General features: G+C 43.1%; 1 protein-coding gene across 11 annotated transcripts in view; it reads right to left on the bottom strand.

Annotated features, from left to right (window-relative positions):
• Nucleotides 1–3,169: 3,169 nt before the first annotated feature.
• The window catches only part of LOC141050963 (uncharacterized), a 54,578-nt gene continuing 31,281 nt past the window's right edge, over nt 3,170–26,466 (bottom strand). For 9 of the 11 annotated variants that reach the window (XM_073547718.1, XM_073547719.1, XM_073547722.1 and 6 more), the window contains one exon: nt 3,170–4,819. In XM_073547718.1, the coding sequence (XP_073403819.1) occupies nt 3,381–4,819 (1,439 nt within the window). In that variant the 3' untranslated portion in view covers nt 3,170–3,380. The remainder of the gene's footprint in view (nt 4,820–26,466) is intronic. The other 2 variants (XM_073547712.1, XM_073547713.1) reach the window with 2 other exon arrangements.

The raw sequence follows: 26,466 nt of genomic DNA, 5'->3' as shown, positions 1-26,466 counted from the left end.
TGTTCTCATTTTATGTATTAACCTTTTGTGTGGCACCGTATCAAAAGCTTTTGAAAAGTCCATGTATACCACGTCCACTGCATTCCCTTGGTCCAGTCCGGTACTTACCTCTTCATGAAAGCTAACGGTCCCTCGTAAACCGATGTTGATATTGGGTCATGAGGTTATTCTTCTTCAAATACTCCAGTATAGTATCTCTTAGAAAACCCTCCAGGATTTTACCCACAATTGAGGTTAAACTTACTGGCCTATAATTTCCAAGTTCAGTTTTTTCCCTTTTTGAATATTGGCACATTTGCCATACGCCAGTCCTGTGGTACAGACCCTGTTAATATGGAATCTTTAAAGATTAAAAATAATGGTCTATGACTGTACTTAATTCCTGCAGTACTCGGGGGTGTATCCCATCCGGGCCTGGCGATTTGTCAATTTTAGTGATTTTTGGACGCCGCCGTACTTCCTGCTGGGTTAAGCAGGTGATATTTAATGGAGAATTTTTTTTCTATCTCTGATCATGTTTTCCGTCACGGGATTTTCTCGTGTAAATACTGTTGAAAAAGTCATTTAGCATATTGGGTTTTTCCTCATTCTCATCCACCATTTCACACAGACTATTTTTAAGGGGGCCAACACTATCATTTTTTAGTTTCTTACTATTTATGTAGTTAAAGAATATTTTGGGACTATTTTTATTTTCTCTGGCAATGAGTATCTCTGTCTCAATCTTTGCTGTCTTGATTTGCTTTTTACAGAATTTAATTTTCTGTATTTATTTAATGCCTCATCACTACCTACTTGCTTTCATTCTCTAAATGCTTTCTTTTTGTCACTTATTGCGCCCCTTACAAGCTCTGTTTAGCCATAGTGATTTCCTCCTATTTTTAGCATGTTTATTCCCATACGGTATATATTGTGCACAGGTCCTATTCAGGATGCTAATAAATGTCTCCCATTCTCTTTGTGTATTTTTATGTCTCAGGATATCGTCCCAGTTAATTGCACCACGATCATCTCTCATCCGTTGGAAATTTGCCTTCCTGAAGTTTAGTGTTCTTGTAACCCCTCTACTACACATCTTATTAAAGGATACATGAAAACTTATTTGGTGATCACGATTACCCAAGTGACCCTCAACCCTTATATTTGATATGCGGTCTGGCCTGTTGGTTAATATTAGGTCTAGCAGTACCCCCCCTCTTGTTGGGTCCTGAACCAGGTGTGAAAGGTAATGATCTCTCATAGTTGTCAAAAACCCATTACCTTTGCTGTAACTGCAGGTTTACCAATGTATTTCAGGGTAGTTTAAGTCCCCCATAATAATGACTTCTCCTTGAGTCGCAGCTTCATCTATTTGCTTTATGAGGATATTCTCTGTTGCTTCCATTATTTTTGGATACTTAGAACAAACCTTTATCAGTAATTATTTTTTCCCCCTCCCCTTATCTCCACCCACAGGGACTCTACATTTTCATTAGATTCATATATATTATCACGCAGGATGGGTTTTAAGGATGATTTTACATATAAACACACACCTCCCCCTCGCTTATTTGCACGGTCATTTCTGAACAGACTATAGCCCTGTAACCGCCCAATCATGGCTCTAGTGCACCCATGTCTCAGATATCCCCACCATGTCATAATTATGTTCCAACAAAAATAATTCTAATTCCTCCATTTTGTTGGCGAGGTTTCTGGCATTAGTATACATGCACTTTATGCATCTCTCTGTACCTCTTTTCTTTTTTAAATTATTAACTGTTCTAACCCTTCCCCCAATGCCACCCCCAATTTCATTATTTGTGCCCAGGTCTCTATCTGCACTGTCTTCCCCTCCTATAAAATGAATACCCTCCCCCGTCCCTAGTTTAAACACTCCTCCAACCTTCTAGCTATTTTCTCCCCCAGCCCAGCTGCACCCTCCCCATTGAGGTGCAGCCTGTCCTTAGTGTAGAACCTGTAGCCAACTGAGAAGTTGGCCCTGTTCTCCAGGAACCCAAACCCCTCCTTCCTACACCAATTCCTGAGCCACTTATTAACCTCCCTAATCTCCCGTTGCCTCTCTGGTGTGGCACGTGGTACAGGAAGTATTACCGAAAATACCACCTTGGAGGTCCTTGCTTTAAGCTTGCAGCCTAATTCCCTGAAATCATCTTTAAGGACCTTCCACCTACCTCTAACTTTGTCATTTGTGCCAATGTGCACCATAACCGCTGGATCCTCACCAGCTCCTCCCAGTAATCGGTCAACCCGATCGGTGATGTGTCGGACTCGAGCACCAGGTAGGCAGCACACCGTTCGACGATCCCTATCTGTTCCCCTAATAATTGAGTCCCCCACTACAAGCACCTGTCTGGCCTGCCCTGCTCTCCTATTTCCCCCTTACTGGAGCAGACACTCCAGCTTTCAGAGGGCATACCTTGCTGCAGCAGTGCTACCCCTGTACTGACACCCCCCCTCATCTGCCAACTTAGCAAACTTATTGGGGTGTGCCAGATCAGGACTATCCTCCCTGGCGCTCTTCCCTCTACCCCGCCTTCTAATTGTCACCCAGCTAGCTGCTTCACTGTCCTGCAGCTCCAACCTAGCATCCCCCCATCTATCCCATTGAGCGTCTGCTCAGTGAGCAGAAGACTCCTTTCCATATTGTCTATGGATCTCAGTGTTGCTAGCTGCACATTTAGATCCAGTATCTGGGCTTCCAAATGCACAACATGCTCACATCTCGCACAGCAGTATGCACCCTTGACCGGCTGTTTGAGGATTTCATACATGCGGCAAGATGTACACTGGATGGCATTAGCAATAGTGGAGCACATCCTAATGGGGATTTCACCAGACAGAAAAGATAAGTAAAAATAATACAGAGTAGTAATAAAATATAACAATAATTCAGTAATACCTCCCTTGGAAACTCCCTGAATCCAAAGTCACTGAATCACAAGTCACACACCACAGTTCGCACTTACTCTCAGGTCACACTCTGCTCGTTCACACTCACTCAGGCAGAAGATTTAAGAGAGATTTTTTTCCCTTTTACCAGCAAACCACCCTGCTGATCAATGCACTTCCAAAAGGCGTTAAAAGGCGTATCGGCGGTCGTTAAGGAGTTAAATAATAGGGGCAGAAAGAGTGCAGAAATTCTGCAATATCAAAACGCACCAAAAGCTCATGATGGGAATGTAGCCTTAATGTTAATTTTGCATACATTATAAATGATACACCTATACATGAACAAACTAATTGCTTTTCCATAGCAAATAATCATTAATATTTGAATACTTTTACTAAGCATAATCTATTAGTCGAAATTGTTTTCTCTGTTAGCCATGTGACTTTTCTTCAGGATAACTTGTATTTTGTCTTGCAAATCAATACAATTATAATAAGAATTTGGCTACTTCCCTGTGTGTGTTTTTAAGATGTCGAACAAGATCTAATTTCTTATGAAAACCTTTTCCACATTCTGAACATGGGTATGGCTTCTCCCCGGTGTGAATTCTCTGATGTCTAACAAGATCTGACTTGTTCATAAAATCTTTTCCACATTCTGAACATGAAAATGGATTCCCCCCTGTGTGAATCTTCAGATGTTGCACAAGATGTGATCTCTGATAAAAACATTTCCCACATTCGGAACAAGAAAATGGTTTCTCCCCTGTGTGAATTCTCAGATGTGTATCAAGATTTGATTTTTTAACAAAACTTTTCCCACACTCTGAACATGAAAATGCTGTTTTCACCGTGTGAATTATCTGATGTGTAACAAATCTGCTTTTCACATTAAAACCTATTCCACATTCTAAACATTGATATAGCTTCTCCCCTGTGTGAATTCTCTGATGACTGACAAGTTCTGATTTCTTGTTAAAACATTTACAACATTCTGAACATGAAAATGGCTTCTCCCCTGTGTGTGTTCTCTGATGTCTAATAAGATCTGAATTCGTAATAAAACATTTTCCACATTCTGAACATGAAAATCGTTTCTCCCCTGTGTGAATCTTCAGATGTTGCACAAGATGTGATTTCTGAAAAAAACATTTCCCACATTCGTAACATGAAAATGGTCTCTCCCCTGTGTGAATTCTCAGATGTGTATCAAGATTTGATTTCTTATCAAAACTTTTCCCACACTCTGAACATGAAAATGTTGTTTTCACTCTGTGAATTCTCTGATGTGTAACAAGATCCGATTTCCTGCTAAAACATTTACAACATTCTGAACATGAAAATGGCTTCTCCTCTGTGTGAATTCTCTGATGTGTAACAAGTTCTGATGGGCTGTTAAAACATTTCCAACATTCTGAACATGAAAATGGCTTCTCCCCTCTGTGTGTTCTCCGATGTCTAATAAGATCTGAATTCTTGACAAAACTTTTTCCACATTCTGAACATGAAAATGGTTTCTCTCCTGTGTGAATCTTCAGATGATGCACAAGATGTGATTTCTGAAAAAAACATTTCCCACATTCGGAGCATGAAAATGGTTTCTCCCCTTTGTGAGTCCTCAGATGTTGCGCAAGATTTGATTTCTGAGCAAAATATTTCCCACATACTGAGCAGGTTAATGGCTCTACCACTACATGAGCGTTCATATGTTCAACAGATATTCCTTGACTTTTCTTTTGCACATTGATTGTTGATGAAGCAGAAGAAAGGATCCACTGAAAAGAATCAGATGCTAAATCGTGAAGGGCTTGAGGTGTATTTAGGATAATGGAATGTTCTTGACGATTATCTGTCTTGATACTATGACCATTTGCTGCAAAATCAAAAAACATCAGATTTCCCTCTGAGCTTTTGGAATTGTTACCTGCTAAGAGTAAAAGTGAGTGTTATTTTTAAATAACAGTGCCTTGAAATTAAATTATTTATATTATACTCTTGTCAACATTGAAATTGCAACACCAAGATGGAAAAGTCCTGGAATTCTAAAAATTGTCAAATCCATAGATATGTTAATAGTATGCAATTGAGGAAAATACGAAAACAAAATTTTCAAAACAGCTTGTTTTGTTTAAGCTCGTGTATGAGGGCTATGCCCAGAAAAACACGCAGTTACTCACCTTGACTGCTATCAATGCGGATTAACCCCTTAACGACCTATGACATATAGGTACATCATAGATTGCCTCCCCCTGATGACACGTCAGCTGATTTCATCATGCCCCTAACAGCAACGAGTGGAATCTCGATCCACCCGTGGCTGTTAATATTTTAAAGAGAATCTGTCACCCCATTTTTAGAATATGAGCTGCGGCCACATTTATGGAGGGGTCTCGTACAAAATTTTACCTTAATGTGAAGCAAATTGACAACACAAAAAGCTGAAAAATCCAAACAAAATCATAACTAAATCATACTACAGTAGATGATAAATATACATTATTGGTCCAGCTAAGGTCTAAGGTTTAGGACAGTGTAGGACACTCTGCAAATCAACTAAAACAACCACAAACAAAATTCAATGCAAAAAAGTCCGAAAATTATATTTTTATAGAAAAGTGAAAAATCTTTATTTAGGACAAACAGGTAAGCAGCATAAACAGGCTAAAAAGTGACTATCTGTAAAAATAGCGGTGGAGAAGTGGGGGATGACTCCAAAGGTTTAAAATATCACAATTGTATGCAAAAAGCCTATATGCATGGCCAGCAAATGAGTTATATAGCGTACATAAAGCAATGACCCTGATCACTTGAACTAGGGCCCATATACAACATGGCGAATGCATTAAGATAAATAAATGGTGACTAGCATGCTGTTTTGTAAATTGTGGTCAAATAGACCAGCATTAAGTAACAGATGGATGTATAACTAATAACCAGACTGTCAGTCACCACAGTATATAGGTCAAACAGACCTGTCATCATAGTAGATCAATAGACCCTGTGGAAGAAAATGGCAACACAGGACCTATTCACATATTGGAAACAAGTGTTCAATGAATGGCCATGGTCACTGCTGCAAAGGAAAGATCACATACCAAGAATGGAGACTCCACACAGCCCACCGCTAACCCCAACGCGTGTTTCAGAACAATTCCTTCCTCAGGGGGTGTCCATGAATAAAGCATTGGATCTAAACATACTTCAAGAGAAACTTCTTCCAACCATCCAGGACAAGGAAACTCCCAAGATCACAATCCCATTGAAAACCTGTGGTCAATCTACTAAAGCGGGTGGACAACCAAAAACACAGAAATTGTGGTAAACACCAAGCACTGATTACATAAGAACGGGTCGTCATCAGTCAGGATTTGGCCTACAAACTGATATCTAGCTGCAAGGGAAAAATGCAGAATACTGGAAATATAAGGGTCAACACCATGAATCCTGAGCTTTTGCATAAACTTGATGTAATTATTAAAAGATTAAATAGTTAGGAAATGCTGATCCAGTGTTCTTTAGTAACCATAACAATATAAAAAAAAACACAGAAGCAGAAAACTGTTTGAAAACCAAAATTGTGCATGTTACAGGCTGGCGGAACGCACCAAATAAATAAAGATGGAATAATATATGAGGTGCGTTCGCAGCCCGGGCCCACCATGCAGAGGTGACTAACTGCAGCTAAACAATGAGGGAATGGCTTGTAGGAGAAAGCCGGACACCGGTGAATAACCACTGACCCGGTGTTAGCAGGCACGAACCCCGTTGCTTCAAGAAGCACGTACCAGCCGGCGAACAACCGCGACCTGTTAACGTCACAGGTCACGGTAGTGTGAACCACCATTTAGTACAGGTGCAATGTTCGCCCGGACGGACACCATTAACCAGCCTATCAACTGAGCTGGAAATCGCACCTAAGGCGCACAGCGTTACTTAGGCAGACGCTGCGGTAGCAGTGGTCCAGGAGGCCTGTACTGGCCAACGCGCTAGAGGAAGACGATGAGGAACACTGCGGCGCTATGTCAGAGCTACTGTGCTGACTCTAATTCCTAACTCTCACTCATGCGTAATATCCAAGGAGGGGGAATTATAATGCGTCAGTCACCAGGCTCATTCATCCATCATCACACATACACTACTATAGCCTCAGAGTCTATCATAGCGCATGGCGGGGCGGCCAAGCGAACCTTTTATAGCCGAGTCCTTCCGGGACCTTCCTGATCCTTCTGATGGTCCAATCAGAACTGGAGAAGGACCTGAGCATGCGACTCCCGATCCCCAATGGGAGATTGTCTCATGAGCATGCTCCGTGGACCGAAGGAAGGACTTAGACTCTGGAGCCTTTTGCTGCTGACCAAGCTGCATTGCCATAACTGGACCAGAGGTGGCAGCAGCAACCGAATCCGCAATGCTGGTGTGGGCAGGATATCGGGATCGAGGAGTCTGCTGAGCAGGCTCCACTGTGGCCGGAGGGGAATGGGAGACCGTCGACAGCAAGGCTCGGGATTCCCGCTGTGCAGCGTCTGGAACCCGACGCCTAACAGTGCAGATGTCAAAACTTGGCTACGACTGTACAAAATCTATACTCTTGCTCCAAAGTCATGGTTTGTACATGACCATACTGCTCATTACATGTGTCTTGCTCTTTGGTAGACTGCATGTAGCTGTCAGAGAGTGTATGAAACAGACACCACATAATAGCACTGCCATGCACTCCCCATTATGATTTTTCACTGGTCATGTAACTGAAAACAATGGCTGACAGGCGAAATGAACTTACAGAAAAGATGGCTGCAGCAGAAGTGAAAAATTGAAGGAGCGTAACCTGGCAGCCTGAGATAATCTAATAATCCCTGCTTTGTTTCTTATTGTGTTAGTGGACTGATAATTATACTGTGTTACAATTTATGGTAGATGGTAATGTCAGAAAATGTATAACATTGAAATTTCAATACCAAGAAGGAAAACTCATGCATTTCTGGAAATCGTAGCATTAATATACATGTTAATGATCTGCAAGTGATGAAAAAATGAAAACAAATTATTCAAAACATCTCGATTTATTCAGTGTCGATTACGGGTGCTACATGCAGAAATCCTTACACTTACATACCTTGTCTGCTATCAATGAGGTTAGTAATAGTTGTCTAAGGAATGTTCTACCACTCTAAATGCATTTGGGCAAATCATCAAGGTCCAGTACGTCCAGCTTCCTGTGCAATTGCCGACCAAAGGCGTTGTAGATATTCTTGATGGGAGACAACTAGAGATGAGCGGACACCTGAATGTTTGGGTCCGGTGGGTTCGGCCGAACAGTTAAAAACAGTTCGGGTACCAGAACAGTACCCGGGCCCTATTCACTTGAATAGGGGGCCCGAACATCCAGTGTTTGCCATATTGTCATGTGTATGACAGCACAGCAAACATCGCTTCTGTTCAGCTGTAAAGTCATCACCGGTGAGTCAAAAGAAAGTGTGAAAAAGTGACATTCATCCACTCAATGCCAACTTTTATTTCCCATTGACTTGCATTGGGGTCGGGTTTCGGACGAAACTCCGACTTTTTTTGCCCTAGTTGGACCAGTTTCATCTGAAACAAATTTTGTTTCATGAAACCCGATCCGACCAAAGTCGCTCAACTCTAAATGCTGCGATTTCCAGAAATACATGACTTTTCCTTCTTGGTATTGAAATTTCAATGTTATACATTTTCTGACATTACCATCTACCATAAATTGTAACACAATATAATTATCAGTCCACTAACACAATAAGCAACAAAGCAGGGATTAGTAGATTATCTCAGGCCTCCAGGTTACGCTCCTTCAATTTTTCACTTCTGCTGCGCCATCTTCTCTGTAAGTTCATTTTGCCTGTCAGCCATTGTTTTCAGTTACATGATCAGTGAAAAATCATGGCAGTGCTATTAGGTGGTGTCGGTTTCATACACTCTCTGACAGCTACATGCAGTCTACCAAAGAGCAAGACACATGTAATGAGCAGTATGGTCATGTACAAACCATGACTTTGGAGCAAGAGTATAGATTTTGTACAGTCGTAGCCAAGTTTTGACATCGGTACAATTTTGGTTTTCAAACAGTTTTCTGCTTCTGTGTTTTTTATATTGTTATGGTTACTAAAGAACACTGGATCAGCATTTCCTAACTATTTAATCTTTTAATAATTACATCAAGTTTATGCAAAAGCTCAGGATTCATGGTGTTGATCCTTATATTTCCAGTATTCTGCATTTTTCCCTGGCAGCTGGATATCAGGTTGTAGGCCAAATCCTGACTGATGACGACCCGTTCTTATGTAATCAGTGCTTGGTGTTTACCACAATTTCCTTGTTTTTGGTTGTCCACCCGCTTTTGTGGATTGACCACAGGTTTTCAATGGGATTGTGATCTTGGGAGTTTTCTTGTCCTGGATGGTTGGAAGAAGTTGCTCTTGAAGGATGTTTAGATCTAATGCTTTATTCATGGTTACATTCTAAGGTAAAATTTTGTGCGAGACCCCTCCATGAATGAAGAGCAATAACACACAAGAATGGTCTCAGGATGCGTTACCGTTGGAATGACACAGGCCTCATGGTAGTTGCTCGCCTATTCTTCTCCGAACAATCATTTTTCCAGATGTCCCAAAAAGTCTGAAGGGGGTTTCATCAGAAAAAATAATTTCACCCCATCCTCTGCAGTCCAATTTTATCTGCATAGGCTGTCCTAGTTATAGGACCGGGATATTGCGTGTAATATAAGGCAATTCTTGAACCCAATCGTGATGCAAATCTAGAGATGCACACGGATACAAACAAGTCTGCTATTTTTAATGTAAATTTTGAAATCTAACTGAAATGAATTTTCATAACCCACACTCTTAAAACGCAATGTCTCCGACAGGGGGATGTCTGAAGACGTTTGAGGAAATTTAATATAAATGTAGATAGTAGTTTTAGGCAGAAATAGGAACACACTTAAGAGCGCAGCGTGACCTTTCCCTGAGCTATTGTGTCTGTCTGCGTTCACCTCATTGCACAGAATAGACTAGTCAGGGGCACGTGTGCACACCTTTTTCATGTAACACCCAGAGAGAGAACTCAGCACACAGCACTTAAGAATGTGAACTGTTATGACTGGGTCACCGAGGAGGAAAGCAAGACCAAGCTAAGCCACAGAAAACCAGAGAGGTTGGTAACTAAGCAGATTTCAAACCCCTGATCCTATCCACACAACTAGCAGTAGCCGTGGAGCGTACCTACGATGATCCTAGATGCCTCGACACAGCCGGAGAACTAAATAAGCCTAAAGCAAGAAAGGGGAAATCTAAACTGCCCAAGAGCAGACCCCAAAGGAATAGACAGCCCCCAAACATATATTGTCGGTGAGACAAAATGAAAACACAAACGCAGGTAGGAAAATAGACTGAGCAAATGATGGGGCCCACACTAACTAGACAGGACAGGAAAGGAAAGACTGTCTGCAATCACACAAAAAAACCTGCAAAAAATGCCCAACACGTCTGATAGAAAAATACTGAAGTTACTAGACTTCGCCCACTATATCAGCACTCTGGTATATTCTGAAAGCAGAGCAAAAAGAGGCCAATCTAATAAGGAACAAAAACAAACTGGCACAAACAGTAACATAAGGATGGAAATTCAGCACAGCCCCAGCCAGGGCTGGCTGACCACACAAAACTGAAATAGACAAAACCAAATCAAATGTGAACAATAGCAAAAGAACACTTAGCTTGAGCATGCAGGGACTGAGCTGGAAACTAAAACCTCAGGAGGCAGGAAAAAAACACCAGCAGGGATAGAGGGAGTCGGCTGTCTTAAATCCAGTCAGAAACTCCAGATCTCCAGTCATCCTCCTCATTATCAGGTGGCAGGCCTCTGTTAATTAGATCAGCTCCATTACCACCAGAGGAAGCCAGGGAAGAGAACTCACGACCCCTCTATCAATACAACCAGCTCCACTACCTTCACTAGCAACCAGAGGTAGGCCAGAAAGTGAATTCACAACAGAGAAGGTAGCCGAGGCCTCAAATCAGACAGATGGGTTTTTTTTTGTCATATGTGAAAAAACGTGGGGGAGTTTTCATTATGTTGGAACAACTTTTGATCCGTGTGTCACTTTTTATAATTCATGTATTATACAAACCTTCTCATATCTGTGGTCTTCTCTTCCAACCTCCCAGTGGATGGCCATGGAACAAGGAGGTGGAATAAGATTCTGCAGGTGAACAACTGGCTACGTCGATGGTGCCGTCAGCAGCGATTTGGATTTCTGGATCACGGAGTGAACTACTTATACGATGGACTACTTGCTAGAGATGGGGTGCACCTTACGAAGACTGGTAAGCATGTATTTGGAAGTCGCCTTGCTACACTTGTAAGGAGAGCTTTAAACTAGAACAACATGGGAAGGGTAGCAAAAGACCAGAAAAAGCCATACACCTGACAAATGCTATTGAGAACTCTGCTATTAGAAGTGGAAAGGAAGAACAAAGACGAAAGAATCTAATTAATAAAAATATTGGAGAAAGAGAAACCAATCACAAACTAAAATGTTTCTATACTAATGCACAAAGCATGGGCAACAAACAAGGAGAATTGGAACTACTAACACAGGAAAAGAAATATGATGTCATTGGAATCACTGAAACTTGGTGGGACAATACACATGATTGGAATACAAGACTAGAAGGATACAACTTATTTGCAAGAAACAGACTTGATAAAACGAGGAGGGGGTGTCGCATTGTATGTTAGAAACGCGTATATCTGCACAGAGATTGAAGCTTCAGAGACTGGGAGTTCTGTGGAAACTGTTTGGGTAAGAATACAAGGACAGAACAATGGAAAGGACACCATTGTAGGCATTTACTACAGGCCGCCTGTGCAAGCTGAAGCTATGGATGAACTCTTTATGCATCAAATGGCCAAGTTCTCCAAAAAATATGACATAGTTGTCATGGGAGATTTCAACTATCCAGACATTTGTTGGGAATCTCTCTCAGGCAAAACTAACAGGTCAAGGAAATTCTTATCCTCTCTTGCTGACAACTTTATCTTCCAAAAGGTAAGGGAGAAAACAAGGGGAACTGCTACCTTGGATCTAATCCTTATAAACAGGGAGGAAATGGTTGAGGAGGTAAAAGTGGCTGGGACCCTAGGAGGTAGCGACCATGCTATTTTAGAATTTTGGATAACTAGAGGCGGAAGACCTGTGAAGACTCAGACGTCAAGGTTAGATTTCAGAAAGGCAGATTTTAAGGGATTCAGAAAGAGAATTGGAGGGATCCAATGGCTGGATATCCTTAAAGACAAAAATGTCCAGGAAGGATGGGAAATCTTGAAAAATGAAATTCTCAAAGCACAGTTGTTAACAATTCCGAAAAGAGGGAAGAATAGGAAGCAGTTAAGGAAACCAGGACGGATGAACACAGAACTTAAGCACATGCTAAAAAGGAAGAAAAAAATGTTTATAAAATGGAAAGAGGGAGGCATATCTAAAGAAGAATATAATGCTGTCTGCAGAACCTGCAGGGCACAAATCAGATTAGCTAAAGCTGAAAATGAATTGAGGCTTGCAAGAGATGTCAAAAGCAATAATAAAGGATTTTGGGGATATGTCAAAAGTAAAAGAAAAGTCAAAGATGCTATAGGATTTTTACAGGATGAAAATGATGAAATGGTAAGACAGGATGTTGAGAAGGCTGAACTTTTAAATTCCTATTTTGCATCTGTTTTCTCTCAGAAAGGAAATGTAACATCAACTGTTCTTCACTGTCCTATTAAGGGAATAGAAGAATCCAGGATATCTATAAACAGAAAGATAGTGAGGAAACACTTAGCTAGCCTAAATGAATTCAAGTCTCCAGGTCCAGATGAATTACACCCCAGAGTACTGAAGGAGATAGCAGAAGAAATTTTTGAACCCCTCTCTATAATCTTTGAAAATTCTTGGAGAACAGGAGAAGTGCCAGAAGACTGGAGAAGAGCAAATGTTGTTCCTATCTTCAAAAAGGGGAAGAAGGTGGACCCAGGCAACTATAGGCCGGTGAGTCTGACTTCTATACCAGGAAAGATCTTTGAACAAATTATTAAACAACATGAATGTCAATACCTGGATAAGAATGAAGTGATTAAACAGAGTCAGCATGGGTTTGTAACTAATAAGTCATGTCAGACTAACTTAATTTCCTTCTATGACGGTATCACTGATTGGGTGGATCAAGGAAATGCTGTAGATATAGTATATCTTGACTTCAGCAAAGCATTTGACAAAGTCTCTCATACAATCCTTATTGAAAAAATGACTAAGTATGGAATGGACAAGGCAACTGTTAGGTGGATTCATAACTGGCTTAGTGATCGGACCCAAAGAGTGGTCGTAAATGGCTGCACATCCAGTTGGAAGAATGTCTCAAGTGGGGTACCACAGGGCTCTGTCCTGGGCCCTGTATTGTTCAACATCTTTATCAACGATTTAGATGAAGGAATTGAGGGTAAACTGATTAAATTTGCTGATGACACAAAGCTAGGAGGGATAGCTAATACTAGAGAAGAGAGAGAGGATTCAAAAAGATTTAAATAAACTGGAGAAGTGGGCAGCAACTAACAGAATGGTTTTTAACAGGGAGAAATGCAAAGTACTACATCTGGGCAATAAAAATGGAAAAAGCATATATAGAATGGGAGGAATAGGGCTAAGTGACAGCACATGTGAAAAAGACTTGGGTATACTAATAGATCACAGACTGAATATGAGTCAACAGTGTGATGCAGCAGCAAAAAAGGCAAATGCAATTCTAGGATGTATTAACAGAAGCATACAGTCTAGATCACGTGAAGTCATTATTTCCCTCTACTCCTCTTTGGTCAGACCTCATCTGGAATATTGTGTCCAGTTTTGGGCACCACATTTTAAAAAAGACATCAACAAACTGGAGCAAGTTCAGAAAAGAGCGACCAGAATGGTGACCGGTCTGCAAACCCTGTCTTATGAGGAAAGGTTGCAGGATTTGGGAATGCTTAGTTTGCAAAAGAGAAGACTGAGAGGAGACTTAATAGCTGTCTACAAATATCTAAAGGGCTGTCACATTGTAGAAGGATCAACTTTATTCTCATTTGCACAAGGAAAGACTAGAAGCAATGGGATGAAGCTGAATGGGAGGAGACACAGATTAGATATTAGAAAAAACTTTTTGACAGTTAGAGTGATCAATGAGTGGAACAGGCTGCCACGAGAAGTGGTGAGTTCTCCTTCAATGGAAGTCTTCAAACAGAGGCTGGACAGACATCTGACTGGGATGATTTAGCGAATCCTGCTTTGAGCAGGGGGTTGGACCAGATGGCCCAGGAGGTCCCTTCCAACTCTACGATTCTATGATTCTATATCAACTGCTCTGGGAAGAATAGACATTGCTCAGATGACACATGGATGGCATTTGAGTGCTTTGTTTATTCACAGACCCATACACTTTAATGAGAAAATTTCATCCACAAATCAGATAAAAAATGGACATGATGCTTCTTTTTGATGGACAGACTTAGACTGTGTTCACTCTTGTATTTGGGAGTTTTGTCCATTTCATTGTAGGAACAGACAAAAAAAGAAATTCATGATCAAAACCGATCTGCTGCAAAACTGATGCAAATGGCAGGAGAGTGGCCCCATGGATTATTATGGGGACCATCGGGGGTTCCAATATGTGTCCTTTTATAAAATAGAAAAAGAAAGTTTTGCATAATTCACTTTTTTAGAGTTCTAAAAACGGACCTGGAAAACACGGATATTACTTACCGGTAATGTGTTTTTTCGTAACCCATGATGGCACCACGAGAGAGGGGATCCACCATTCAAGGACAGGAGACCTTCCAGATAAAAAGGGCGGCTCCTCTTTCCGTATCAGTTGGTTTACAGAGCACGAGAGGGAACTCCCAGGTTAGTGTACACAACTAAATCATCTATTCTATTATCTCTAAACACTGTTTATCGGTGATTCCTTTGTATCCCTGTTCATACTGCACCCACACACACAAATGATAGACCATTTGAAAGGTAAACTTGCCCCCTTCAGCAAGAAAATAGCCAAACAAACCACACATCCACGATTTGATCACAAAATACAGTTTAAACATTAAATTTCATAAACCTGCAGTAAGGAAAAATGACCTGCAGGTGGCACCACAGACCCCAAAGCACAATACCAACACATCTGTAAACATGCACTGCTTTTTCGCTGATTACTTCACTCCACACACACACACGATACACCATTTGAAAGGTAAACTTACTCCATTCAGCAAGAAAACAGCCAAACAATCCACACATTCATGATTTTATCACTAAATACAGTTTAAACATTCATTTTCATAAACCTGCAGAAAGACACAATGACCTGCAGGTGGCACCTCAACCGGAAGACATTTTTTGGCCTCTACTTATCACAACAATTTATTGTATTACTAATCTACATATATAAATATCTGTCTGTGTTCACCAGCTCATGAAATATATTTACATTTGACCAGCTTGCTTTTTCTGAAATTGCCTGCGCCCCCGACGACCAATGTGGGAAAATTTTGTACGGGCCAAGCTAGCACATCTATATTCCTATTCATCCTTAACATCCACCAACACCAAAAAAGGGTGTATGAACAAAACCAAAGATCCACCGATCAAAAAGAGAGTGATTAAACAGGGAGTGAATATGAGTGCCTTCATGGGTTACGAAAAAACACATTACCGGTAAGTAATGTCCGTGTTTTTCAGTCACCCATGACGGCACCACGACAGAATTACAGAGAATTATTTTGATCTTAGGGAGGGACCATAGCTTGTAGAACCCTTCTCCCAATTGTGAGATCAGAGGAAGCAGAGAGATACAGTCTATAGTGTTTACAGAAGGTAGACAGACGACCATGTGGCCGCCTTACAATCTAGTCGATGGAGACATCTGCCTTCTCTGACCAGGATGCCGCCACGTCTCTTGTGGAATGGGCTTTCAGATCTTCTGAAATGGCCCTAAGTGCATTGACATAAGTTAGCTTAATAGCCTCTCTGACCCATCTTGCTAAGGTCCCTTTGGACACCTTAAGGCTGTGTTCACACGTTGCGTTTTTTTTTCACGGATTTACCAAATATCCGCTTAAAAGAAGCTTCCCATTCATTTTAATGCATTTTGCACTTTTTGTGCACATTGATGCGTTTTTTCCGCGAAAAAAACGCTTTGCGGTAAAAATGCAGCATGCTCATTAATTTCGCGGAAAATTCAGAATTTCTTGCTATTTTCTGTGTGTCTGGGGACGTGCGGAAAAAAAACACAAAACGTGCATTTTTTGCGCAAAAAACGCAAAAAAAAAAAAAAGCAGAAAATGCACGTTTTCTGGGAAGGAGTCCTGTTTTTATGCAGAAATTTTCTGCATACGTGTGCACATAGCCTTTGACCTCTTCTAGAACCCTGGAAGGATACAAAAAGGGCCCTCTGTCTCCTCCGTTGTTCCATAATCTCTAAATACTGAAACAAACATCTGCTAACATCTAGGCTATGTAATTTTCCGTCCTTAGTATTGCTAGAGTTAGAACTGAAAGATGGTAATATAATCTCATGTGACCTGTGAAATTTTGCAACGACCTTTGGTAAATATATGGGATCTAACCTCAAAACCACACTGTACTCCAGAACTTGAGTGTAAGGAGGATCTGCTGACAAAGCCTGGATGTCGCTTATTATGCGGGCTGATGTAAGGGCTACTAGCAGAGATGTTTTTAGTGAGATTATCCTATCTGAGACAGAATGTAAACGCTCAAAGGGGCCTTCTGACAATGCTGTCAAAACTAAATTTATGTCCCATAGAGGGGGTCTACAGGCAGGAATTGATCTAGCTCTATCACAGGCTTTGATTAACCTGGCAATTCATCTATTACCTGCCAGGTCACAACTGTATAGCGCTCCTAGGGCTGAGACCTGCACCTTAAGGGTGCTAACCGAAAGACCAAGCTCTAGCCCTTTCTGAAGGAAGTCCAGGACAGATGTTAAAGGAATCTCTCCCACCGGATCCACCCCCGAGGAGGATAAGAATTTTTTCCAGGTCCTCTCATAGATCCTTGTGGTTACCTGGTTTCTACTACTAATAAGGGTAGAAACTAACCTAGCCAAAAAAAAACAACAAAGTAGTCAGAGGGTCAATTTCATCTTGAATGCGTCCACCATGTGAGGGTTCTCTCCTGGGTCCAGAGAGCAGAATTTCTGGACCTTCCTGTTCTTCCTGGAGGCGAAAAGATCTACTTGAGGGAGACCCCACACGTCCACAATCTGATCGAATACTGTCTTCTCTAGAGAACATTCTCTCTGGTTTAGCGGTCTGTGGCTTAGGAAGTCTGCCCTCTAATTTTCTTTTACTTTGATATGCAGGGCCGATAATGAGAGGAGATGCTGTTCTGCTAGTATAAACACCCTTCTTGCAACTGACATTATTGGACGAGGGAGTACCTCCTTGGTTTTTTACTGTATATATTCTACTTTAGTCTGGTTGTCGAAGAGCACCCTCACATGGTGACCCCGCAAAAAAGACAGCAGCTCGTTTAATGCCCTCTCCAGTGTTAGGCCTCTTTCACACTTCCGTTTTTGACCATCAGTCAAAATCCGCCAGGTTTTGAAAAAAACGGATCAGCCATTTTTTTTTGCAGATCCGTTTTTTTCCCCATTGAGTTGCATTACTGGCGGATCTTGACAGATGGCCATCCGTTGGATCCATTTTTGTGAGGATCCGCCAAATTTTTTTCGTCCGCCGGCATGCCTGGACGGACCTTGCAACGTTTTTTTTGTTGTTGGATCCGCATTTTCCATTGTGCATGCCCGGAGAAAGGAACTCAGGGAGAAAATTAACCCTGAAATCCTTTCTGGCGGAGGAAAAAAAATTCTCTCTTCTCTCTCTCCTTCACGGCCAGCGGGTTCCTTTAAAATTCTTCATTCTGAGGATCCGTCAAAAAACGGATCCTGTAGCATCCGTTCACATCAGTTAGGAACGGATCCGCTTTTCCGCCCTTTTGGCGGATTTTAACGGACACAAAAAACTGAAGTGTGAAAAAGGCCTTAGGAGCTCCCAGTTGTTCATAGAGGCTAACTTTCCCTGCTTCAACCAGGTCCCCTGCACCCAACAGTTGCCTAGGTGAGCTCCCCATTCCCTGTGAATGGCATCCATCGTAACCACGCTGGATACACTGTTTTCCCAGGGAACTTCCTTGGGTGCTAAATTTAATCCTAGCCACCATTGGAGAGAATAGATCACTGCCCCAGGAAGGATCAGCCTGCTTTCCAACTGTCCCTGCAACATCACATCGTTCTCTAGGACTCACCATTGTAACATAGTAACATATTTAGCAAGGCCAAAAAAAGACATTTGTCCATCCAATTCAGCCTATATTCCGTCTGAATAAATCCCCAGATCTACATCCTTCTAAAGAACCTAATCACTGTAAGATACAATATTGTTATGCTCCAGGAAGACATCCAGGCCTCTCTTGAAATCCTCGACTGAGTTCGCCATCACCACCTCATCAGGCAAGGAATTCCAGATTCTCACTGCCCTAACAGTAAAAAATCCTCTATGTTGGTGGACAAAACCTTTTCTCCTTCAGACGCAGAGAATGCCCCCTTGTGAGAGATATTTGTATTGTCCCCTTCTATACTTTATTATAGATTATTAGATCACCCCTCAGTCTTTTTTTCTAGACTAAATAATCCTAATTTTGCTAATCTCTCTGGGTATTGTAGTTCCCCCATCCCCTTTAATAATTTTGTTGCCCTCCTTTGTACTCGCTCTAGTTCCATTACTTCCTGAGCACCGGTGCCCAAAACTGTACACACTACTCCATGTGCGGTCTAACCAGGGATTTGTGCAGAGGCAGTATAATGCTCTCATCGTGTATCCAGACCTCTTTCAATGCACCCCATGATCCTGTTTGCCTTGGCAGCCGCTACCTGACATTGGCTACTCCAGGTAAGTTTATCATTAACTAGGATCCCCAAGTCCTTCTCCATGTCAGATCTACCAAGTGGTTTTCCACTCAGTATGTAATGTTCATATTGATTCCTTCTTCCCATGTGTATAACTTCACATTTATCAATATTAAACCGCATCTGCCACCTTTTGGCCCAAGTTCCCAACTTATCCAGATCCATCAGTAGCAGAATACTATCTTCTCTTGTATTGACTGCTTTACATAGTTTTGTATCATCTGCAAATCTCGATATTTTACTGTGTAAACTTTCTACCAGATCATTAATAAATATTTTGAAGAGAATAGGTCTTAACACCGACCCCTGCGGAACCCCACTGGTTACAGTGACCCAGTTAGGGAATATACCATTGATAACCACCCTCTGTTTTCTATCACTAAGCCAGTTATTACCCATTTACACGCATGTTTTCCCAGACCCAGCATTCTCATTTTGTGTATCAACCTCTTGTGTGGCACGGTATCAAACGCTTTGGAAAAATCAAGATATACCAAGTCCAATGACTCACCTCAAAAATGTCATTTTCTCTTTTGTGTGAGTCTAGCCAGACCTTGAACTCACACCCTTCAGCATTACAGGAGGGAGCTAAAGCTATTCATGCACAGGCTATGGTAAAATTTAGGTCCCGTGAATGGAACTGTGCAGATTTGACAGCTGGAATACAGGTGGTCAGAGAACCCAGCAAAGACATCACTTTACTGAGGGACATCTCTGGCATAGCTACTGTAGACAAGATGAGGCTTATGATATTCTCTCCTTTCTCCTCCGGGAGGCAGCATTCTTGTCTTACCAAATCTATTACTAGACCCAGGGAGACCTCTGATGTTAATGGTCATAGCCTGGATTTTTTCAGATTCAAATGCCACCCTAACCTTTCTAAAGTGCCAGGTCCGGCGCCTGCGCACTGCAGTATTCTGCTCTGCCCTCAACAGGGCAGAGCAGTGCGCCTGCGCAGGAGCCACGACAGGCAGCAAAGAAGAAGACGTCACCGTTAGAAATAGGGAGGCGCCAGACCGCAAAACCCACTGGACCAAGACCAGACCGCCCCCCGGTGAATATAATCTACCTCTTTTTTCTTATCTTTCAGGTTACATCGGGGGGGGGGGGGGGGGGGGGCTTGTCTACAGCATTACAGAATGCTGTAGATAAGCCCCTGATGTCGGTGCCGGCAGCTGATAGGCGAAAAATAGGGTGACAGATTCCCTTTAAAGGAAGCCATAAATTGTCCCTTTCTGTCTGGTCTATCCCACTCCTTAATGAAGTTCTGCACCTGTTCATTCCCTGAGAAAGTCCTGTGTTTTCTCTGCTCAAGGCTCCCGAACATTAAGTCCTGACTTCTTGGATTTCTGGTCTACCAGACCCATTGTTGATTTTATGGACTTCACCAACTTATCTGTTTCCTCTAGGGGAAAAACAATATCGACTCTCCGAGTCACTGTCAGATGAGGTGGAACCTCGATCAGATTCCCAAAGGCCCTCTTCCTCTGACCCTGCAGAATCATCCAGTGATGAAGGGGACATCCTAAATCTCTTTTTTCCCTTAAATGATCCTATCATCTGAGTGGACTAGTAAACTTACGGATTTCTGTACCTTCGTTTGAATCAAGGATCTCAGGCTGGCAGCAAAGTTAGGGGATTCTTCTGAAATAGTCTGCTCTATACATGCCTGACAAAGCTTTTTTGACCATGTTCTTGACAGCCCCTGTCCACAGAGGGGAATCTCACTATGGTTTGTCCTCTCAGTACACTTCCTAGGGACCTCCTATCTCCCACCCCAGAAAACAAAATAAAGGCCGAGAGAGATGAAAAAAAAGAGGAAAAACGGCCATTAGCTTACGGAACTTTCTTGTAGATCACTCAACACTTGGAAGATTTATACAGGGTCAGGAGACTGGACGACATCCGAAAGGTCTCCCCTGGAGACTGCAGACTCCTCAATCCTACTAGAGCTGCGAAGGCTGCTGGCTCCTGATGTACCTCGCATGCTGCCAAAATGACCCCCACTGCAGCTGCCCCATCGATCTGCACGTGGATGCTGGGACGCCTACTTCCTACTGGGATGAGATGGACGTCTCCTGTCTGGCTTTTAAGCTGCTACTGTAGTGGTGGCTTCGCAGGCTGCTCCAGGGGTTGCTGTGCCACCATCTTGCCCACATTTCTACCTGCCGGCGATCCCTTTACATACCATCTCCACATGGGAGCCGCCAAAAGACATACACAGCCATTTCTGGTACCTGCCCCAGAAGTCATATGCAAGCGCGTCATTCGGATGTGACCTCCGGGGGCCGCGCACATCCGGTTTGCGTATCCGTCACACATCAGCCTGGATCCTGCTGGTGCTCTGTGCAACGATGCTCCCATGGCACCTCCTGAGAAGCCCCCACCGAGGTGAGAGTTACTGTACGCCCGCGTCTGGCATGACGTTCTGTGGCCAGCCTCCTTATTCTCTTCTCCCCGGTGCGCTGTATGCGCTATGCCCTGGGGATGCATGGCTGATGGATACCGTCAGTAGTCTATTGGTGCCCCGCTCACACTCGCTCAAAAAAGGACACCCCAGTGGGGCCTCTGTGGTGCTTCCAGCGCTCTCTGGTGACAGCCGCAGCAAAGCCAGTGCCCTGCCAAACCACCGGCTGCCCTAGGGCCAGGAATCATTTTCTTCTTTCACCACCGATTTACTGAGCGTTCACCATCAAAGACAGGAAACCAACTGATGCAGAGAGAGGTGCCGCCCTTTTTATATTGAAGGTTTTCTGTCCTTGAAAGGCAGATCCCCTCTCTCGTGGTGCCGTCATGGTGACTGAAAAAAATAATTACCAAATTTATGCACCAGTATATTATAGATTGTAAAAAAGAATGCTACTGAGGTTATAAGGCTGATAAAATTATATTGTACAGAATAGTGCAGTCTGCGGCTCACTGGTAATGTTTCTGCCCTCCATATCAGTCCTGGGTTTGTCCCTGTGTAGTAGGGGGCCGGGCTAGGGGGGTGGACCACTGCTTACCAGACGAGGCAAAGATGAGATGAAGACAGCTTCCACTTGTAACAGTTCCGGATTTATTTGTCGTCCTCCTGACGACCACCAAACACGCACCGCAGCTTCTTTACACCACTGTATCGCCAGGCCCGGGTACCTATTCTTCAGCTCCAGTCGCAGTAACGCACCCCGCAGATCTTTCACTGGGGGCTGTCCTAGACCAATCAACCCCCAGCGCTTCAACTGCCCGAGGTCGTCTTCCAATCGGTACCCCCGGGGCCTCGTCCGTCTTGTGTTACGTCGAGTCAGGGTCTCCCCCCTGGCTGCCTCTTCTCCTTGCCTGTCCTGCAGTCCGTCGGGTCAGGGCCACCCCTGTTGTGAGTTCATTTTCCCCTTCACTACTCAGGCCCGATGAACTCCCTCTGCTGGTTAAGAAGGGTAGTGAGCCTGATTATCAAACATCTGAGACTAATGATGATGACTGGCTGAGTGGAGTCACTGACTGGATATAAGGCTGTCGATGCCATCCTGCCCTGCGGGTGATTTCTCTGTGGGATCCTTGGATACCAGTCTGAATTCCTGCTCTCCTAAAGCTAAGTTTTCTGCTCTGCCTTTTGCATTTGTGCTTTGACTCTTGTTTTGCTGGATTTCTGTCATTCCCTGCTGGGGTGAGCTGAATTCCTTTAGCTGTCTTCAGAAAATACCTGAGTGCTGATATAGTTTTTGAAGCCTAGCTGCTTCAGGGCCTTTTTCCATATCAGCCTGTTGGCTTATATATTTCATAGGGTTTTTGCAGATTGCAGACAGCAGCTCTCCTATCCTGTCCTAATTTAGTGAGTTTGGGCCCCATCGTTTGCTCAGCCTATCTTTCTGTCTGTGTGAGTGTTTTTTCATCTTGCTTCACCGTCATATGTTGGGGGCTGCCTTTTACTTTGGGGTCTGCTCTGGGGCAGTTTAGATTTCCTTTTCTGTCTTTAGGCTATTTAGCTCTCCGGCTGTGATCGAGGGGTCTAGGGCACCGTAGGAACCTCCCACGGCTACTGCTAGCTGTGTTGATAGGTTCAGGGTTCTGCAATCTGATAGATGCCAACTTCTCTGGTTTTCTGGACTTAGCTTCTATTTTTGTGTCTGCCTCCTACGGTGACTCGATCATAACAGAATCACCCGCCGAACCGCAGATCCTAGGGTACACAGTAGCAGGAAAGTATTGTTAAAAAAAAAAAAAAAAAAAAAAAAAGTGTGTATATTTTTTCCTCTATATCTCTGAGGCCGTAGGGGGAATTTTTTCTCTCAATGGAGATAAAGCAATTGTCTGATCACGTGGAGCAGCTCGCTGCGGAAGTGCGGGGAATTTCCGCCTACCTTGCTCATTCACATGCTGCTGAACCAAAGATTCCCACACCTGATGTAATTTTTGGGGATCGGTCTAAATTTTTGAATTTCAAAAATAATTGTAAATTATTTTTTGCCTTGAAGCCTAACTCGTCAGGGAGCTCCGCGCAGCAGGTTAAAATTGTCATCTCTTTGCTGCGTGGCGATCCCCAGGATTGGGCGTTTTCTTTGAAACCTGATGATCCTATTCTGACTAATGTGAACGCATTTTTTCAAGCCTTGGGGTTGTTGTATGACGAACCTAATGCCATTGATCAGGCTGAAAAGACCCTGCTGGCATTGAACCAGGGTCAAGATTCTGCAGAATCGTACTGTCAAAAATTCCGAAAGTGGGCAGTACTTACTACCTGGAATGATAATGCCCTGGCTGCTCTCATTCGGAAGGGTTTGTCAGAAGCCGTAAAAGATACTATGGTGGGATTTCCTGTTCCCTCTGGTCTTGACGATTCTATGTCATTAGCCATTCAGATTGATCGGCGTTTGCGCGAACGCAAAACTGCACGAGAAGTATTGCCACTTGTTGAACAAATGTCTGAACCTATGCAATGTGATAGAGTTTTGTCCAGAGAGCAGCGTCAGGAGTTCAGAAGGCGTAATAAGTTGTGTTTTTTCTGTGGAGATGCCTCGCATATTATTTCTGTCTGTCCTAAACGAGAGAAACGCTTTGCACACACGTTTTCTGTTGGTGGTGTTCAACCTAAGTTTCTTCTGGCAATTACACTGATCTGCTCCCTGTCCACATTTTCCGCCAAGGCTTTTGTGGATTCGGGAGCAGCTCTAAACCTAATGGACTTGGATTTTGCTAAACGTTGTGGATTTCCGATGACACCTCTGCGGACGCCTATCCCTTTGAGGGGGATTGATGCTACTCCTTTGGCAAAAAATAAACCTCAGTTTTGGACCCAGATGGTAATGCGGGTCGCCCCAGACCATCAAGAAAATTGCAGATTTTTGGTGTTGCATAATCTGCATGATAACATTGTTCTGGGGTTTCCCTGGTTGCAAATTCATAATCCAGTTTTGGATTGGAAATCTGTGTCTGTGGTGAGTTGGGGTTGTCGGTGTGCCTTTAGTGAGGCTCCGGTGTTTTCCACCTCTCCTCAGTCGCATGATGTTCCTGACTATTTGGCGGACTTTTATGATGTATTTAGTGAGAATGAGTCTGCGTCCCTGCCTCCTCATAGGAGTTATGACTGTGCAATTGAACTGAGCCCGGGGTGTAAATTCCCCAAGGGTCGGCTCTTCAATTTATCTGTACCCGAGCATGAGGCTATGCGATCCTATATTAAGGAGGCGTTGGAGAAGGGTCATATTAGACCATCCTCGTCACCTTTAGGTGCCAGTTTTTTTTTTGTAGCCAAAAAGGATGGATCATTAAGACCTTGTATTGATTATTGTGCCCTCAACAAAATTACTGTTAAATATCAGTATCCGTTACCCCTGATTTCGGATCTAATCTCCAGAGTTAAAGGTGCTTGCTGGTTTACCAAGCTTGACCTCAGGGGGGCATATAATCTTATTCGCATTAAGCATGGGGATGAATGGAAGACGGCGTTTAATACTCCAGAGGGACATTTTGAGTACCTGGTGATGCCTTTTGGGCTCACTAATGCCCCTTCTGTCTTCCAGTGCTTCATGAACGATATTTTCCGAGATTTTGTCGATAAATTTTTGATTATCTATCTGGATGATATTTTGATCTTCTCCAAGGATTGGGATTCTCATGTGGAACATATTCGGACTGTGTTCCGGATCTTGAGGGAGAATTCCCTGTATGTCAAAGGATCTAAATGCCTTTTTGGAGTACAGAGGATTTCTTTTTTGGGATTTATTTTGTCTCCGTCAACTATTGAAATGGACCGGGCCAAGGTACAGGCCATTTACGATTGGGTTCAGCTCACTTCTTTGAATGCCCTTCATAAGTTTTTGGGTTTTGCTAATTTTTATCGGAAATTTATATCAAAATTTTCTAGTATTGCCAAGCCATTGACTGATTTGACTAAGAAGGGTGCTGATGTGTTAAATTGGTCTCCTGAGGCTGTTTCTTCCTTTCAGGAGCTGAAGCGAAGATTCACCTCCGCCCCGGTTTTGCGGCAACCTGATGTCTCGCTTCCGTTTCAGGTACAGGTGGATGCTTCTGAGATTGGTGCAGGAGCTGTTTTGTCCCAAAAGGATCCTGTGACATCTAAAATGAATCCCTGTGCTTTCTTTTCCCGAAAGTTCTCTCCATCTGAACGTAACTATGATGTGGGGAATCGGGAACTGTTGGCCATGAAATGGGCATTTGAGGAGTGGAGACATTGGTTGGAGGGAGCTAAACATCAAGTCGTGGTCCTCACTGACCACAAGAATTTGATTTACCTAGAGTCGGCTAAGCGCTTGAACCCTAGACAGGCTAGGTGGGCCTTGTTTTTTTACACGTTTTGATTTTGTGGTTTCTTTTCTTCCTGGAACTAAGAATGTCAAGGCAGACGCCCTCTCTAGGAGCTTCTTTGCTGATTCTCCTGTGGTGACCAAGCCTGCTACCATCTTAGGCGAAGGGGTAGTTCTTTCTGCCATCTCGCCCGATTTGAGACGTGCTCTTGAGGAGTTCCAGGAGGACAAACCTGAGCGTTGTCCCAGTGGAAAGTTGTATGTTCCTGACCAGTGGAAGAAGAGAGTGATGTCTGAAGTTCATTGCTCTGCTTTGGCTGGTCATCCAGGTATTTTTGGTACTAGAGATCTGGTGAGTCGGTCTTTTTGGTGGCCCTCCTTGTCTCGTGATGTCAGGAATTTTGTGCAGTCCTGTGGGACTTGCTCCCGGTCAAAATCGTGTTCTCGCTCTAGTGGGTTGTTGATGCCTTTGCCTGTCCCCAAGAGGCCATGGACCCATATTTCAATGGATTTTATCTCTGATATGCCTGTCTCTCAGAGAATGATTGTTATTTGGGTGATTTGTGATAGATTCTCTAAGATGGTCCATCTTGTACCACTCCCTAAGTTGCCATCTTCCTCTGAGTTGGTGCCATTGTTTTTGCAACAGGTGGTTCGCTTGCGCGGGATTCCTGAGAACATTGTATCTGACAGAGGAGTTCAGCTTGTGTCTAGATTTTGGAAAACTTTCTGTTCCAAGCTGGGAATTCAGTTGTCCTTCTCTTCTGCTTTTCACCCTCAGACCAATGGGCAGACAGAGAGAA

The sequence above is a fragment of the Dendrobates tinctorius genome, unplaced genomic scaffold, assembly GCF_039654945.1.
Source record: "Dendrobates tinctorius isolate UK_male_01 unplaced genomic scaffold, ASM3965494v1 ptg000155l, whole genome shotgun sequence".
NCBI classification, from domain to species: Eukaryota; Metazoa; Chordata; class Amphibia; order Anura; family Dendrobatidae; genus Dendrobates; species Dendrobates tinctorius.
This window is presented reverse-complemented; position numbering and strand designations above follow the sequence as displayed.